The sequence below is a fragment of the Salmo salar genome, chromosome 12 (assembly GCF_965601325.2).
Source record: "Salmo salar chromosome 12, fSalSal1, whole genome shotgun sequence".
NCBI lineage: Eukaryota > Metazoa > Chordata > Actinopteri > Salmoniformes > Salmonidae > Salmo > Salmo salar.
The window spans coordinates 60,367,033-60,386,515 of record NC_138302.1 but is presented as its reverse complement, the minus strand read 5'-3'; the positions used below and the strand labels follow the sequence as shown (position 1 = coordinate 60,386,515).

The window sequence follows — 19,483 nt, the reverse complement described above, 5'->3', positions numbered from 1 at the left end:
CCTGGCCGGTTCCCCTCTCTCCACTGGGATTCTCTGCCTCTAACCCTATTACAGGGACTGAGTCACTGGCTTATTGGTGTTCTTCCATGCCGTCCCTAGGCGGGGTGCGTCACTTGAGTGGGTTGAGTCACTGACGTGGTCTTCCTGTCTGGGTTGGCGCCCCCCTTGGGTTGTGCCGTGGCGGAGATCTTTGTGGGCTATACTCGGCCTTGTCTCAGGATGGTAAGTTGGTGGATGAAGATATCCCTCAAGTGGTGTGGGGGCTGTGCTTTGGCAAACGGTGGGGTTATATCCTTCCTGTTTGGCCCTGTCCGGGGGTATCGTCGGATGGGGCCACAGTGTCTCCTGACCCCTCCTGTCTCAGCCTCCAGTATTTATGCTGCAGTAGTTTATGTGTCGGGGGGCTAGGGTCAGTCTGTTATATCTGGAGTATTTCTCTTGTCTTATCCGGTGTCCTGTGTGAATTTAAGTACGCTCTCTCTAATTCTCTCTTTCTCTCTCTCGGAGGACCTGAGCCCTAGGACCATGCCTCAGGACTACCTGACATGATGACTCCTTGCTGTCCCCAGTCCACCTGGCCGTGCTACTGCTCCAGTTTCAACTGTTTTGCCTGCAGCTATGGAAACCTGACCAGTTCACCGGACATGCTACCTGTCCCAGACCTGCTGTTTTCAACTCTCTAGAGACAGCAGGAGCGGTAGAGATACTCTGAATGATCGGCTATGAAAGCCAACTGACATTTACTCTTGAGGTGCTGACTTGTTGCACCCTCGACAACTGTGATTATTATTATTTGACCATGCTGGTCATTTATGAACATTTGAACATCTTGGCCATGTTCTGTTATAATCTCCACCCGGCACAGCCAGAAGAGGACTGGTCACCCCTCATAGCCTGGTTCCTCTCTAGGTTTCTTCCTAAGTTTTGGCCTTTCTAGGGCAGTTTTTCCTAGCGACTGTGCTTCTACACCTGCATTGCTTGCTGTTTGGGGTTTTAGGCTGGGTTTCTGTACAGCACTTTGAGATATCAGCTGATGTAAGAAGGGCTATATAAATTTGATTTGATATTATATTATATTTGCAGCTGCAGTGTGTTTTAATAGGGAAGCAGGACTGGTGCTAGTATCCAAATGCAAGCTGCAGTAGGGGGTGCTGCATGACCTTCCCAAATCCACTGTCACATTGATTGGTAGTGACCAGTTTATGAGTTCTGGATTACTACAGTATAACTATGTTAACACGATCATTGGAGCACCTTCCCTGAGGATGAATTTTAATTCTTATCACTCAACGATATCTTATCTGTAAATCCTGAATAATTAATTCAGAGTGAAGTTAGACTAATCTTTTTGGGACATAAATAATGAGATGCAGCTGTGTGAAGTGTACTACTTTCAGGATGAGGAAATTGTATTTGAATATAGTTCTCTGGCTGCTTGGAAAAGAATCACCATGGAAGTTCAGATAAGCTTTATTGTGGCAGTAAGTCAGTTTCTGAATGTAGCTCTGCCTTGGTTGTATTGAACTGTGTCACTACCCGAGTCACAACACCTTTTATGATGCAGTGACTTTTATATAAATTTCATTTACGTATTTCTCAGTGTTTATGGATAGACATTTGATATAAAGAGCAATAAAACCAGTTTAAACACATGGTTGTATAAATAGTGTTTTGATCTTCTGACTTTGATGACTGGTGAAGTAGTAAGACATTGTCTGTTTTGGTTCACATCCTTGGGTATACTGATGTATTAATAAAATACAGTATCAGTCAAAAGTTTGGACACACCTACTCATTCACATAATAGTGAAGACATCAAAACTATGAAATAACACAGGGAATCATGTAGTAACCAAAAAGTGTTGAACAAATCAAAATACATTTTATATTTTAGATTCTTCAAAGTAGCCACCCTTTGCCTTGATGACAGCTTTGCACACTCTTGGCTTTCTCTCAACCAGCTTCATGAGGTAGTCACCTGGAATACATTTCAATTAACCGGTGTGCCGTGTTAATTTGTGGATTTCTTTCCTTCTTAATGAGTTTGAGCCAATGAATTGTGTTGTGACAAGGTAGGGGTGGTATACAGAAGATAGCCCAATTTAGTAAAAGACTAAGTCCATATTATGGCAAGCACAGCTGAAATAAGCAAAGAGAAACGACAGTCCATTACTTTAAGACATGAAGGACAGTCAATGCGGAAAATGTCAAGAACTTTGAAAACTTTGAAATTATGAAACTTTCTCTCATGAGGACCGCACAGGAAAGGAATGCCCAGAGTTACCTCTGCTGCAGAGGATAAGTTCATTAGAGTTACCAGCCTCTGAAATTGCAGCCCAAATAAATGCTTCACAGAGTTCAAGTAACAGACACATCTCAACATCAACTGTTCAGAGACTGTGTGAATCAGGCCTTAATGGTTGAATTGCTGCAAAGAAACCACTACTAAAGGACACCAATAATAAGAAGAGACTTGCTTGGGCCAAGAAACACAAGCAATGGACATTAGACCGGTGGAAATCTGTCCTTTGGTCTGATGAGTCCAAATTTGAGATTTTTGTTACAATCGCCGTGTCTTTGTGAGACAGAGTAGGTGAACGGATAATCTCTGCATGTGTGGTTCCCACCGTGAAGCATGGAGAAGGAGGTGTGATGGTGTGGGGGTGCTTTGCTGGTGACACTGTCAGTGATTTATTTAGAATTCAAGGCACACTTCATCAGCATGGCTACCACAGCCTTCTGCAGCGATATGCCATCCCATCTGGTTTGCGCTTAGTGGGACTATAATTTGTTTTTCAACAGGACAATGACCCAACACAGGCTGTGTAATGGCTATTTTACCAAGAAGGAGAGTGATGGAGTACTGCATCAGATGACCTGGCCTCCAAAATCAACTGACCTCAACCCAATTGAGATGGTTTGGGATGAGTTGGACCGCAGAGTGAAGGAAAAACAGCCAACAAGTGCTCAGCATATGTGGGAACTCCTTTAAGATTGTTGGAAAAACATTCTAGAGAATGCCAAGCGTGTGCAAAGCTGTCAAGGCAAAGGGTAGCTACTTTGAAGAAACTCAAATATAAAATCTGTTTTGATTTGTTTAACACTTGTTTGGTTACTACATGATTCCATATGTGTTATTGGATAGTTTTGATGTCTTCACTATTATTCTACAATTTTATTTATTTTTATTTCACCTTTATTTAACCAGGTAGGCAAGTTGAGAACAAGTTCTCATTTACAATTGCGACCTGGCCAAGATAAAGCAAAGCAGTTCGACAACATACAAAAACACAGAGTTACACATGGAGTAAAACAACATGCAATCAATGATACAGTAGACAAAAATAAGACTATGTACAATGTGAGCAAATGATGTGAGATAAGGGAGGTAAAGGCAAAAAAGGCCATGGTGGCAAAGTAAATAAAGTATAGCAAGTAAAACACTGGAATGGTAGATTTATAATTTGAAGAAAGTTCAAAGTTAAAATATAAATAATATGGTGCAAAGGAGCAAAATAATAAATAAAATAAATAAATACAGTAGGGGAAGAGGTAGTAGTTTGGGCTAAATTATAGATGGGCTATGTACAGGTGCAGTGATCTGGGAGCTGCTGGTGCTTAAAGCTAGTGAGGGAGATAAGTGTTTCCAGTTTCAGAGATTTTTGTAGTTCGTACAATGTAGAAAATAATAAAGATAAAAACCCTGCAATGAGTAGGTGTGTCCAAACTTTTGACTGGTACTGTATGTCCCTCAAACATACAGCCCAGTGGTCAAATTCAAGCCGATTTATGTGTTTTTATCATGAATGGGTAATACTATATGAGCTCCATTAGGCCCTATGTTTCCATTCACACCCATACTACAGTATGTCATACCAGGAAGAGCTCTTTATTTTTACAGTAAGACTCACTCCCTACTAAAGGTTTATCAAACAAACTTTATCAAATCTTTTGTCACTGTTATATGGCAAGATGTTTGTGTGTGTGTGTTTGTGTGTGTGAGGAGTGAGTAAGTGTTTTCCATTCCCTCCCACCTCCTTCCTGTTCTCCAGACAAGCCTGTGAGCACTGCAGGTGTAGGTGAGACTCCACTGTTAGTTCGTAGACAGCAGAGCAAGGAAAGCAGAGAGAGGGAGTGACTGAGTTATTACCTGAAGGATCACAAAGACAAGAGAAAGGTCATAGCTGTTGATGCTCCATCAGTTGGCCAAATACTGCCCCCTAATACCACTCCCTGCAGGTAAGGACTATACTACTGTTTTGAAATGAATGGTAATGATAACACATTTTGGTCCTCCTTATCTCTCTGTTTGTTGTTGTGAGATGTCATTGGCAGCAAGTCATAAAGGAAGCATTCTCCTAATAGGATATTTTAATGCATGTTAACATTTTAAACTAAAGCTGCTACCAAGCTAAAACATTTCTATACTGTAAATTGATACCTGACAGTCACTGGTAAAACTGATGGAAATAATCTTAAAAATGTTATAAGGATGTTCGAGCTTCCTATGCTGCTCCATGTATAGAAGGAAGGGAGAGTCAGGAAGTAGAATGTAAAGTTAATGATTAATCTGCTGGACATAAAATGACGCCTGTCACCTTCCCTCTGGGCCGTTAACAAAGACCACACTCACCTGTTGGCTACACTCACGGACCTAGCCAGATCAATAAGGAAATGGGGATTTGGGATTTCTGTAACAGTTTCCTTTGTTTCCATTTCCCCTGATGTTTCCTTTACATTGTCAATGTAACACATAATGTCTACCCAAAAAGGTTATGACAGACTATAGCAAGGACAGACAGAATACACAAGACAATGTAAATGTGTAATGTAGTATAACGTAAATGTTTAAAATATACCCAAACAGACAGTAATGTTTAAGGGTTGGTTGGCATAGTTGCATCAATGAAAAGCCTCCATTGAAAACATGTTCAGTAAAAGATAAGAGAAGCAAGACATGAAGAAAGTGAACAGTCTAATCTATAATGTGTACTTCAATGCACTGTCTAATATTTGAAGAGAGACGTTTTCTTTGGTATTGTACTGCCCTCAAGGAATCATTGTGCCAAAACCTTTAGTCAAATTGACACAGGCTAATCAGACCTAAGACTATCCCTTCTTAATCTTCATGGTGTGCAAACAAAACATGACACCAACTTAAACGTTTTCAAACAGTCACTGTCATCGTGGGCATCTATTTCTTTAGGTGCGTATCAGAAAACCAGAGGGAGAGTAAACCATGGAGGTCACCAAGGTCTGGCACACCCAGGTCCTGGACCCAGTGCCCGAGGAGGATGAGCAAGAGTCGGACCCTTCCTCCGGCGGGGACAAGCCAGAGTGCTCCATCTGTTTCAACACCTATGACAATGTCTTCAAGACGCCCAAGCTGCTGGACTGCACCCACACCTTCTGTCTGGAGTGTGTCACCCGGGTCATGGCCGTGTCTGTGGAACAGGACGGGGGCCAGATCCCCTGCCCCCTCTGCAGGCACCCCACCTCCATCCCCGCCAGCGGTCCCCCTGCCCTCCTCACAAGCCTGGAGGTTCTGGGCAGGCTCCCCACCCACCTGCAGCAGGAAGAGAGGGTGTGGATGGAGGGGAAGAAGCTGTGTTACTCCAGCCTCAGCAGCCCTGACCCCCTCCACCCTGTCGGCTCCTCCACCTGTATCTGTATCGACATTGGGAGGATCCAGGAGGATGCTGTGTCCAGACAGACTGAGGCTGAACAAGGGAGACGCGTCTGGGCCAGACGATGCCTCTGTAGCTTCTTCTCAGACTGGAAGCGGCTGGTGTTGTTCGTGGTGCTGCTGGTCATGCTGGTGTGTGTCATCATGTGGCCGCTGCAGTGTGTCTTTAGTACTGGATCGGTTCGTTGTTTGAAAAGCAAGGCTCCAGCCACTGTGGGGCAGACCCCTACTCCCTCTACAGCTTCCACCATCACTCAGCTGCTAGGGTGAGATAACGAGGGGAGACCCAATGTGCAGCAAAGGGCCTGGGGGCACCTTATTATCGCAGGTGATTCTGACTGGCACAGCAGGACTGTGAAGGATGAGACTGAAAGACAAGCTAGCTCTTCTGGTGAAAGGACTTCAAATGAGCCATAGAGATCCTGTTCAATTACTAAATGGGCTACATTGAGCTCCAAAAGTATTGGGACAGTGACACATTTTTTGTTGTTTTGGCTCTGTACTCCAGCACTTTGGATTTGAAATGACAACAATGACTGAGGTTAAAGTACAGTCAGTCTGTCAGCTTTAATTTGAGCGTATTTTCATTCATATCGGGTGAACCGTTTAGAAATCACAGCACTTTTTGTACATACAGTGCCTTCGGAAAGTATTCAGACCTCTTGACATTTTGTTACGTTACAGCTATATTCTAAAAATGTATTAAATGTTTTTTTTGCTCATCAATCTACAAACAATACCCCGTAATGACATCCAGGCTGTATCACAACCGGCCGTGATCGGGAGTCCCATAGGGTAGCACAATTGACCCAGCGGCGTCCGGGTTTGGCCGTGTAGGCCGTCATTGTAAATAAGAATTTGCTCTTATCTGACTTGCCTAGTTAAATAAAGGTTCAATTAAATAAAAACAAATGACAAAGCAAAAAACGTTTTTTATTTATAAACCTTTTAAAACTGAAATATAACATTTACATAAGTATTCCGACCCTTTAATCAGTACCTTGTTGAAGCACCTTTGGCAGTGATTACAGCATCGAGTCTTCTTGGGTATGACGCTACAAGATTGGCACACCTGTATTTGGGGAGTTTCTCTCATTCTTCTCTGAAGATGCTCTCAAGCTCTGTCAGGTGGGATGGGAAGCGTTGCTGCACAGTTATTTTTAGGTCTCTCCAGAGATGTTCGATCGGGTTCAAGTCCAGGCTCTGGCTGGGCCACTTAAGGACATTCAGAGACTTGTCCCGAAGCCACTCCTGCGTTGTCTTGGCTGTGTGCTTTGGGTCGTTGTCCTTTTGGAAGGTGAAACTTTGCCCCAGTCTGAGGTCCTGAGCGCTCTGGAGCAGGTTTTCATCAACAACAAAAAAGGAGTCACTGTCCCATTACTTTTGGAGCTCACTGTATGTCATCAACCCTGAAAGTCCCAGAATGGGATGAAAATGGCAGCCGTATTGGTCAGGGAGAAATCCAAACAAGTCCAATTGGAATGAATGCCAGTAGAGGCATAATCCTGATTTTACTTATCCAGGATATTAAAAGTAAGGCATGTGATATATCAGAAATTGTGTCATATAATTTTTGTCAACCTAAGATATTGTCATATAATTATAAATACAGTTTATATGGTTTTTATACAGATTTTCTGAAAAAAATGTTGGCACATTGTCATTTAATTTAAAACATTTATGGAATCATTATTCTAAAACTGTCTGGCTAGCTAGCTAACAAATATACTGTGCAGATACATTTTTCAAATTCATAGGTTCTTTGAGGGTACATTGTTTTATATGATAGTTTGTTTTATATGTGAGATATTTTTTGATTAAATCATGTACTAAATTTAACAATTTTGTTTTTAGCAAATCATACTGTCTTTTTTAGGATACCTAGGGCTCTATTAAATCTGTAACGCTAAATAAATTGTTATCTAAAAAAATTTTAATGCTACAGATTCCGCAATATAAACGTAAAGGTAATTTCCAATTGATCCGACATATGCAGTGTTTTTCATGAATGCAGTCTCTGCTAAAGCGAGAACATTGCCTTTAAATTTCAATCACGCTGTAACGCTGAACTTCCGTGATGCCTTTTGAACAGAGCCCCTAGTGTTTGGTTTGTGGGTTCTTTGGAAAAGACAGTGGCATCTTGGCATTTTCATGGCCTTGAGTGGTGATCATCACATGAGCACACCTAATCCGCATGCACGTGTTACTCTTGTCTCACATTCACACTTACACATTTTATTACTTTCAATCTGCTGACACACAGCTATTTTATTGTACTGTACCTCCTTATATAAAGACCAGTACACCTCTATTTCTGCTCTCTTGTCTGTGCAATCAGCTTGTTGTGTCTGTCTGTACACACGTTCATCTATTTAAGCAACTTTCTTAAGAGCGCTATGTTATCAAATGGTCTGTTTGGTCAGTGTATCACCTCATGCTACCAGATACTTATGTAATAATGGTACGTTCATGAAGACAAAACTCTCAATACAGATGTACCATATCCACTTGTCTACACACACACTAATACTCTCTTTATCACTGCCTCTGTTTAGATATAATATGCTCACCGTTGTTATTGTGTAAGGTAATAGGTAATTATACAATTGATCCTATCCTACCTCTTCCACTTCAGAGGGCTTCTATTTAAGGCACTGAAATGTTACACCTCTGGGAGGGAGATAAAGAATGGGGGGGGGGGGGTCCGGACCCGAGCAGAGCCCTACATGTGACCAGGAGACAGACACACCGCTACAGGTCTATTTATAATGTGGTGAATGGCTAGGCCCCACTCTGACTCTGCTACACCACAGGCAAGGACAGGGGGACGCAGGAGGACAAACACACAGCATGTCACTGCTGCAGGACAAGCTGAACCTGGAGACTTTATACTCATCCCACAGGTAGGAGGCCATTCTTGCTGAACAGACACTAAAAATATCAGCATGGAATACCTACACCACACATACTGTAGCCTACAATACAGTTCCCATCCTTCTTACTGAATGCTAGAATGCTACTTATGGACCCGTGTTTTGCTTATGACAAAAGTTACCACTAGCCTACAAGGCCTCACAGTGCACTTTGCACATTTTTTGCACATTTCTGACTTAATTTCATTATAAAAAGCTGTCTGTCAAACCAGAACAAAGCCTCAACAGCATACGTTGAATGGTATCTGAACTTGTTTACTTTGAAGAGTTGGACGGGTTAAAGCTCTTTCCATGAAGTGGATTTTAATGCACATGAATCTTATATCTTTATGTATGTGAAAACAAAAGATACGCTAACTTGAATGTATTTATTTTGGACCACATTAGGATTTATATGGGTATGGACTGTATGTCAAAGTTTATGCAGAGTGAAGAGGTGAGTTACAGTACGTCTAACATAGATTGTACACGCTAATAGAATTTTAACCTTGAGATGTTTCCAGTATGCATAGTATGTTGTGATATTGTAGGTGGAAGGTTACAGTAGTGTGGTTGCCCAACTCTGATCACATGACCATTTTTTCCAGGAGTAGGGCCATGAAGTATTTTTGGGGGTCTGTTATAGAACTGCAACTGCCATGTTTCTGTGACGCATATAGCCCATAACATTTTTACATTAACTGATCTACAGTGTGTAGATTTTGACAAGGTACTGCTTGAACTAGAGTCAGCTTTCAAATAGCAAGAGAGGAGGGCAGTGAGGTCATCACAACAACACCCCAAGACAAATCAAACATTAGTTCTAAGTCTGAAATGGCATGAGGGCACCGTTTACAATCATCATTTTCAAATATATTCTGTACGGCATTGTGCTTGATTTACGGAACAACATAAAACAATAACACTTTTTGCAGATACTGCAGAAAAAAACTATTAAAAAAGTAATATTTTATCTATCGTTTATTAATTATAATTAGCAAAAGATGCATAAACAATGTGTCATACTGTAACAACATGTGCCTTACTTGCAATTTGTTTGCACACTTCTCCCCCCAAGTAAGAATACACTGCATTCGGGAAGTATTCAGACACCTTCACTTTTTCCACATTTTGTTACGTTACAGCATTATTCAAAAATTTATTAAATAGTTTTTTTCCACTTATCAATCTACATACAATACCCCATAATCACAAAGCAAAAACAGGTTACATACGTATTCAGATCCTTTACTCAGTACTTTGTTGAAGCACATTTGGCAGCAATTACAGCCTTGAGTCTTCTTGGGTATGACACTACAAGCTTGGCACACCTGTATTTGGGGAGTTTCTCCCATTCTTCTCAGCAGATCTACTCAAGCTCTGTCAAGTTGGGGAGCGTCGCTGCAGACATTTTCAGGTCTCTCCAGAGATGTTCGATCGGGTTCTGTCTGGGCCACTCAAAAACATTCAGAGACTTGTCCCGAAGCCACTCCTGCGTTGTCTTGGCTGTGTGCTTAGGGTTGTTGTCCTGTTGGAAGTTGAACCTTCGCCCCAGTCTGAGGTCCTGAGCGCTCTGGAGCAGGTTTTCATCAAGGATCTCAATGTACTTTGCTCCGTTCATCTTTCCCTCGATCTTGACTAGTCTCCCAGTCCCTGCCGCTGAAAAACATCCCCACAGCATGATGCTGCCACCACCATGCTTCACTGTAGGGATGGTGCCAGGTTTCCTCCAGACGAGACGCTTGGCATTCAGGCCAAAGAGTTCAATATTGGTTTCATCAGACCAGAGAATCTTGTTTCTCATGGTCTGAGTTTCCTTTAGGTGCCTTTTGTCAAATTCCAAGCAGGCTGTCATGTGCCTTTTACTGAGGAGTAGCTTCCGTCTGATTAGTGGAGTGCTGCAGAGATGGTTATGCTTCTGGAAGGTTCTCCTATCTCCACAGAGGAACTGGAGCTCTGCAAGAGCGACTATCGGGTTCTTGGTCACCTCCCTGACCAAGGCCCTTCTCTCCCAATTTATCAATTGGCCAGGCAGCCAGCTCTAGGAAGAGTCTTGGTGGTTCCAAACTTCTTACATTTAATAATAATGGAGGCCACTGTGTTCTTTGGGACCTTCAATGCTGCAGACATTTTTTGGTACACTTCCCTAGATCTGTGCCTCGACACAATGCTGTCTTGGAGCTCTACGGACAATTTCATGGCTTGGTTTTTGCTCTGACATCACATGCACTGTCAACTGTGGGACCTTATATAGACAGGTGTGTGCCTTTCCAAATCATGTCCAATCAATTAAATTTACCACAGTTGGACTCCAATCAAGTTGTAGAAACATCTCAAGGATGATCAATGGAAACAGGATACACATGAGCTCAATTTCAAGTCTCATAGCAAAGGGTCTGAATACTTATGTAAATAAGGTATTTGTTTTTTATAAGTTTGCAAACATTTCTAAAAACCTGTTTCCACTTTGCCATTATGGGGTATTGTGTGTAGACTGTAACGTAACAAAATGTGGAAAAGGTCAAAGGGTCTGAATGAACTGTATGTAAAGGATTCTATAACCTTTCAACTTTGACATTTTAACACTGACGTCCTTAAATGTTGTGTTGTTTACAGATGCAGGAGCCTGTGAAGGTTGCCATGGATGACTTAGACCACAGTGTGCACATAGCGGAGCATGACTGGGACAGCTTCTATAAGGACAGTGAGGAATGCTCCCTGCCACAGCCCGAGCTCGCAGGCTCAGACGACTTGGGCCTCAGTGATGAGGAACCAGAGGATTCTGTGTGTCCAGTGTTTCCGGCCTTAGGCAATGTCCAAGATGACCCCCGGCAGCAGAATGCAGCTCAAAACACTGCCATCCCATCTGAGCCCAGTGTTAAGGAAGAGGCTACCCTCAGAGAGGTTTTCATCTGTACAGACCTGGCTGTAAAGATTTGTGAGAGTGGCTCTGAAGAAACACAACTAAATGATCCATTGAGCTTAACTGAGGAAGAGGGTGGTGGTCTCTTGGACAGGGTCTTTGACAACTCCCCCCATGCACAGAAAGAATCAGATTCTGGCTACTATAGAGAAAACAGAGAATCTGGCTACTTTGAAGAAAACTGCCTCACCACAGAGTTGGTAAAAGAAACCCCAGGAGAGACTGCTGAGCAGAACACAGAAGAGACCTCTAGGAACCAGGACGTAACTAAAAATCTGGGTTCAGTTCCAGAATCTTCTAGCAACACGTGCATAACTAACAGTGACCCCTCTGGAGCCTGTGATGTCTCAGATATCAAAGGATTTGACGGAGAGCTACCAAGCGAAGGTGGCACTGGTACATTCCGTGGCATCTTAACACCCCTCTCCCTACAGCCTGTTCCACTACCACCCCAAGACGTGTATCCAGGCCAAAATATCAGCCAGGAGCAGCTGTTCTGCCACACAGAAACAGCTATATTATGCGAGAGACACGCCAGAGTGGCACCAAGGGAAGAAAAAGAGCGCTGGTTTGTGACCGTGAACGAAAGTCCAGCGCCTCACAGAGTGCATGCTGCCACCGCGGTGAGAAAAAGAAGAAGAAAAAAAAAAACTTGTAGGAATTCAGTCCCACGGGGCCACCACACCTCAGAGGGGCCAGACCCTCCCCCTGAGAGTGAGTCAGAGATAGATATAGACGGAATGGAGGAATCTAACAAACAGGAGACCATGAATGAGTTTAGTACCCAGTCATGCAATAAGTCAAAACCACTGCCAGACACACACACGTTGCTAAATCATTTTCATCGAGAAGTCTATATAGAGTTTCCCAAAATAAATGTAAGCTATTCAGAGTTACCCCCTCTATTTTCAGAGTTAAGCTCTTCATCATCATTCAGTGAAGAAGTGAATGTTTCTACAGAGTCGCCCCTTCAGAGGGAGGACTCTACCGAGGCGCTCGACACAGAGTCATCTACAGAAGAAAACAAACAGGAAAATTACAGCTCAGCCGTTGGCTTAAAAAGGTCAGTAGACCATCCATTATCCAAACTACAACACCTATTATTTGCACTTCACCGCTCTGAGTCTGTGTACTCGAATGAGGAAGGGGAATTATTTTACACCACCAGCACCAGCTATAATTCTGAAGAGGAGTATGTCTCAGCCACAGAAATGGAGGATACTAACACACCTTCCAGTGAGATAGGTGGAGAGAGTGGAATCTCTCTTCCCCTACAAATCGATACTACTAATTCACAGCCACTAATTCAGGAAGACTGTCTAAATTGCCCCTTGCTGTCACAACGTGAAGGTTATGAAAGCACAGCTGACCAGGCTTACATCGAGTCTGTCAGAACATGTCCCTCCACTGGTCACAGTAACAGTAACCCTATAATGTCAGAGAAAAGCTCAGTGCCAGCTGATTCAAACCACAGCCTTGACTTCCACATGACTAATGAGACACCAGCACACAGAGTTGGTGAGCAACTTACAGTCTGGGAACATTTACCACAGACGAACACTTCAGAAGATCAACCTTCTCTTCCTCTTCCCGAAGTAACAGTGACACCAACAGAAAACCCTGAAACATCATATAATGCATCAGACCCCACTCGCCCAGTGTATGCCATCTCTGCTTTTTGGGATGAAATGGAAAAATTGACGATTAAAGACATCTTGCACCTCAGGGTATGCAGAAGCCCATCTCCCCCGAAGGAGACCCTCCATCCTCAGGAATCTGACATTGCACATGTTGCTGTCACAGACGTAGACATGCTGAACAGTTCCCTGACTGATATTGCGGAATACTATTCACAAGACAGCTCTCTAATGGACACTTCCGATACTGCAGACTCTGACTATTTCACACACAACGATGACTCCCCCAAGCCAGACTGCTCGAGTTGCGAGTTCTCTACCTTCTCCGATTTTGACGAAGACTACATGCCATTTTTCGGCACTAGCTCAATCCCCAGCCCTGAGCTTGGGAACTTCGAACGGAGAAAATCAGAGTCTCCCTGCTCAGGGGCCATCTCACAGGAGGAAGAAACAGACTCCAGTACTGGCCTGGCCACTCCTGTTGACTGTGAAGAGCTTGCAGCACTATCCTCTTCCTCTGAAGACAGCATCCCCAACGAAGACAGCATCTCCAACACCAGCCTCCTCCCAGAAGCTACATGCCTGAAAAGGATCAGGAAGAGCAGAAGCATGCTCAACATTGTGCAAGCTCTGGAGGTAGCTCAAGTAGAGATGCAGCTGAAAGACATGCACAATGCCCAAGCTCTGGATGTCGAGAAGCAACTGAAAGACATGTGCAATGTACAAGCAGCTCTGGAGGTCCACATGCAGCTGAAAGACGTGCACAATGCACAAGCTCTGGAGGCAGAGATGCAGCTAAAGGACGTGCCCATTGTACAAGGTCTGGATATAGAGATGAGGCCAAAAGACATGCGCAATGTCCAAGCTCTGGAGGTCGAGATGGAGCTAAAGGACTTGCTCGAGGAAGCCGAAAATAGCTTATTTCCCAACAGCTGTGAGGACTTAGACTTTGCGGAGAATCCTGTTTTTGCAGTGATTGATAGAATCAGCCGAACACCCTCCCCAATTCTACCCAGTACAGACATACTGGACGAGCGCTACAGAATCACCTTTCCAGAACTATATGAGTACCTGTTCACAGAGGATGTCCTCTCTGTCTACGAGTCCCTTATGTCTACGTCAGTGGCTGAGAGCTGTTATGACTACTCTCTCTCTAAGTACGGAGCTGGAGTGTTATTCCCTCCCCTGGTCCAGCAGTCTCTGCATGCTGAAGGAGAACCAGTCCCCATCTTCTCCTGCTCCCGCTTGGCTGCACAAGACCTCAGGTCCCCCAAACTGGAAGATTTTCTCTTCCCACAACAAGACACATATCTCGAATCCGAGGAGGATGACTGCTCTCCTATCCGAGTGGTGACTCGCTCCGACATCCAGGCCAAAGAGGCTGTGTCCTTCTCCTCGTCCTCTTCTGCAGCCCCAGATGGTTACCCACCAAACACCCACTTCTACAGCCAGAGAGGCTGGACAGGGAACTGGAAGAGCCTGCTCTCCCTGAGGAGGATCCGCTTCCCAGGAATGGGCAGCACTAGCAGTAGCTGGTGCTGGAGGTCTGGTGCCTGGATGTCTCCAGCTGTGGGTCAGGCTCAGAGGGCTCTGCCCCCTCCCATTACACCGAGCAGCCAAGCTGATACAATTGTCAATGAGGCAACCAGGGTCTCCCCTCCTCCACCTGAGGTCATTCAACTCGGACACGAGATCTTCAGACAGCTTTCAGAGAAGCAGAGACGATTCAAAAGCTTACAGACAACCGTCTCAGTGTCAAGTAAGTATTATCCAGTGATGTGAGATGGTTGATCCTTTACCTATACAATCACACATTGTGTACATACATACTCGTATACTTATACACATACAGGTAACTGCCAAAATAATGGAAACACTTGAGTAATTGAGGGATTCAAAATATATTGAAAGCAGGGGCTTCCACACAGGTGCAGTTATGAGTTAATTAAGCAATTAACATCCCATCATGCTTAGGGTCATGTATAAAAATCCTGGACAGGCCATTATTTTGCCTACCATGGCTATGCCCCCATAGGATAACAATGCCCCCATTTATTAGGCACGAGTGGTCACTGAATGGTTTGATGAGCATGAAAATGATGTAAACCACATCCCATGGCCTTCTCAGTCACCAGATTTCAACCAAATTGAACACTTATGGGAGATTCTGGAGCGGTGCCCGAGAGCTCGTTTTCTACCACCATCAACCAAACAACACATTTCCCGTGGAAAAATGGTGTCACATACCTCCAATAGAGTCCCAGACACTTGTAGGATCTATGCCATCTATGCTGTTCTGATTCATGGTGGCCCAACGTCCTATTAAGACACTATGTTGGTGTTTCTTTTATTTTGGCAGTTACATGTACATTATACATAATACTTAATACATTTTATGTATTAAGGTAATGTATTTTCATTGACCCATCCCAGTTACATGTGTTTTCCCTCCTGTAGAGAAAGATGGCATCCTCTTCTCACTGAAGCAGTCTGACATGTGTCTGGTCTGTATTGCCTTTGCCTCCTGGGTACTGAGATCAGCAGATCCAATGGCTGCCGATACATGGAAAGCAGGTAAATCCATAGAACTGCGTACTATTGCCAAAAAGCACTGTCATCAACTATCATTGGTTTTTATATCAATGTTTTATTGTATTTATTCTATAAATTTCTTAGGTATTAAAACAGAATATTAATAAGTCAATTACTCATGTCTAATTGTAGCCAGGATGCCAGTCTGTTTCTGCACTTGCCAACTCCTTGTGGAATTGCCATGCCAAACATTGGCCGGACAATGAGTTACCAAGGTAGCACAAACAGAGCTTGGACCAGACTGGTATAATTGCGAGACATGTTTCAAATTATGTAAACAACTCTCTCTGAACAATTGTTCAGCTCTGCTGGCAAATGTGAGTGCCATATCTGCCATCCAGTACCTTCGGCGCTACGTGGTGAAGAGAAGGGAAGCTGGAGATCTGAATGATTCAACTGAAGATAAGGCATGATATATAGCTATTGCTTCTAGAGAACCCTTTCCAGACATTTTAACTTGGGTCCATAGGAGTGTCATAAGAGTTTCATACAACGTAGAAACACGAACAACCATTTACCGTTGAAGTCGGAAGTTTACATACACCTTAGCCAAATACAGTTAAACTCAGTTTTTCACAATTTCTGACATTTAATCCTTGTAAAAATTCCCTGTCTTAGGTCAGTTAGGATCACCACTTTATTTTAAGAATGTGAAATGTCAGAATAATAGTTGAGAATTATTTAATTCAGCTTTTATTTCTTTCATCACATTCCCAGTGGGTCAGAAGTTTACATACAATCTATTAGTATTTGGTAGCATTGCCTTTAAATTGCTTAACTTGGGTCAAACCTTTCAGGTAGCCTTTCACAAGTTTCCCCACAATAAGTTGGGTGAATTTTGGCCCATTCCTCCTTACAGAGCTGGTGTAACTGAGTCAGGTTTGTAGGCCTCCTTGCCAACACATTTTCTATAGGTTTGAGGTCAGGGCTTTGTGATGGCCACTCCAATATCTTGACTTTGTTGTCCGTAAGCCATTTTGCCACAACTTTGGAAGTATGCTTGGGGTCATTGTCCATTTGAAAGAACCATTTGCGACCAAGCTTTATTAACTTCCTGACTGATGTCTTGAGATGTTGCTTCAATATATCCACATAATATTCCTTCCTCATGATGCCATCTATTTGGTGAAGTGCACCAGTCCCTCCTGCAGCAAAGCACACCACAACATGATGCTGCCACCCCCGTGCTTCACGGTTGGGATGGTATTCTTCGGCTTGCAAGCCTCCCCCTTTTTCCTCCAAACATAACGATGGTCATTGTGACCAAACAGTTCTATTTTTGTTTCATCAGACCAGAGGACATTTCTCCAAAAAGTACAATCTTTGTCCCCATGTGCAATTGCAAACCGTAGTCTGGATTTTTTATGGCGGTTTGGAGCAGTGGCATCTTCCTTGCTGAGCGGCCTTTCGATATACGACTAGTTTTACTGTGGATATAGATACGTTGTCCTGTTTCCTCCAGCATCTTCACAAGGTCCTTTGCTGTTGTTCTGGGATTGATTTGCACTTTTCGCACCAAAGTACGTTCATCTCTAAGAGACAGAACACATCTCCTTCCTGAGCCTTATGACAGCTGCGTGGTCCCATGGAGTTTATACTTGTGTACTATTGTACAGATGAACGTGGTACCTTTAGGCGTTTGGAAATTGCTCCCAAGGATGAACCAGACTTGTGGAGGTCAACAATTTGTTTTCTTAGGTCTTGGCTGAATTCTTTAGATTTTCCTGTGATGTCAAGCAAAGAGGCACTGAGTTTGAAGGTAGGCCTTGAAATACATCCACAGGTACACCTCCAATTGACTCAAATTATGTCAATTAGCCTATCAGAAGCTTCTAAAGCTATGACATCATTTTCTGGAATTTTCCAAGCTGTTTAAAGGCACAGTCAATTTAGTGTATGTAAACTTCTGACCCACTGGAATTGTGATACCGTGAATTATAAGTGAAATAATCTGTGTGTAAACAATTGTTGGAAAAATAACTTGTGTCATGCACAAAGTAGATGTCCTAACCGACTTGCCAAAACTATAGTTTGTTAACAAGAAATTTGTAGAGTGGTTGAAAAACGAGTTTTAATGACTCCAACCCAAGTGTATGTTAACTTCCGATTTCAACTGTATATCTCAATCACAGTAGTAATTGCAATAGTATTACATCGTTTTTACTGGCAGGACAGTAGAAGTAAAGTTAATAAGCATTCTAATCCACATAGGGGCAGTTTTCCAGATACAGACTAAATCTAGTCCGGGACAACAAAAAAAAGCAAGCTCAATGGAGAATCTCCATCGAAAGTGTTTTTTTAGTCTGGTACTGGGCTTAATCTGTGTCTGGGACACTGGCCACTAATGTTTTACTCAACAGGAAGCTTGAGCTGGTAAATTATATTAGATTTTGACAGTGAGACATTACCTAAATTACGATGTTCAGTATGCAAATATTTCTCAGACAGTATTAAACACACCTAAATAGCAGTGATAAAAATGTTCTGGGTGAACGGAGGTTGATGTGGACCATAGAGACTAATAGAGACTGTGCAGTATGTCAATGTAACTTTACAGTAACATGGTAAGCATGACTTTGTGGTGCCTTCATGTAATAAAGCAGAGTATTTGGGTCTTGTAAAAAGCATTTGTTGTGATTAAGTCAGTCAGTATTGTCAGTTCCTACATTTTATCAAGAGAATTTTAAAGCTAACCATAGTGCCTATTTTTGACAAATGTGCAAAGCAAAATTAACGCAATTTGTATGTAGAAAGTCTATGTGGAGAAAATGGATTTGTCAGAGTTACGTGTAAATCAAAGATGTCAGTCAGCCTGGCAGGTTTGTGTTAATGTTTCGGAGAGAGGCTACAGCCTACAGTATATGTCTTTGCTTTGTCATGCATGCAAACGGGAGAAACGTGCTAAATATTCTGTGCCTGCAAAAAGGGAGATGTGCAACATTTCATGTGAATGTACATGGTCAACGTACGTATAGTGTATTGTACATGGTCAGCGTACGTATAGTATAGTACATTGTACATGGTCAGCGTACGTATAGTATAGTACATTGTACATGGTCAGCGTACGTATAGTGTATTATACATGTCATGACAGAATGTCCTTCCAAAGCGTTACGTTGAGGGAAGAAAAAGAATTGGAGGAAGAGTTTTAAGTATGTCTAAATGAAAGAATTGATACAATTTCATAACGCGTGGTTGGTTGCTGTGTAATAAATGATCTAAATGATTGTCAGTCCAAGCAAATCATTCAGCTGTTGCAAATTACCATCTCAGATATCAATTACATTTCCACCAAGGGCTCTGTTGTGTACACAACATATTATATCACATTGTGCACCTATTAAAGTAACTGAATGTACTTCAGCATGATTCTGCATGATTATAAAATGCCAATATTAACACGGTCTATGCAAGGCTCCGATTTGTTTTCTCGGCAGTGGAAAGAAAGGCCAAATGGTATCTGCAATATTTGAGAAATTTGAAATGAATATCAAAACACTAGCACTTTTCACCTTAGAAAAGTTTCATGAACCTCTATAATAATATGGTGCTGTGTGTGTAAGTTGATGGAATAACTTCAAGAAGCTATTTGTCATTGTTTAGCAATTAAATGTACCACTGTGCATCTCTTCCTCTCAGTCTCCACTTCATTTACATATAATTGCACAAGTCTGGATGTAGGGTCTACATTACCATACACTCAGTGTGTTGGGATTTGAAATGGCCACAGAGT

General features: G+C 42.7%; 2 protein-coding genes across 2 annotated transcripts; both read left to right on the top strand.

Moving 5' to 3' along the window:
* The first annotated feature begins 4,077 nt into the window (after positions 1-4,077).
* Positions 4,078-7,997, top strand: LOC106565502 (RING finger protein 223). The gene is made up of 2 exons (XM_014132720.3): positions 4,078-4,239; positions 5,207-7,997. The coding sequence occupies exon 2, from the start codon at positions 5,240-5,242 to the stop codon at positions 5,954-5,956; it is 717 nt and encodes a 238-aa protein (XP_013988195.3). The 5' UTR covers positions 4,078-4,239; positions 5,207-5,239; the 3' UTR covers positions 5,957-7,997.
* Positions 7,998-8,430: 433 nt separating this feature from the next.
* On the top strand, positions 8,431-19,375 carry perm1b (PPARGC1 and ESRR induced regulator, muscle 1b). Its single transcript, XM_014132381.3, has 4 exons — positions 8,431-8,589; positions 11,215-14,917; positions 15,616-15,732; positions 16,054-19,375. The coding sequence occupies exons 1-4, from the start codon at positions 8,464-8,466 to the stop codon at positions 16,161-16,163; spliced, it is 4,056 nt and encodes a 1,351-aa protein (XP_013987856.3). The 5' UTR covers positions 8,431-8,463; the 3' UTR covers positions 16,164-19,375.
* The last annotated feature ends 108 nt before the right edge of the window (positions 19,376-19,483 follow it).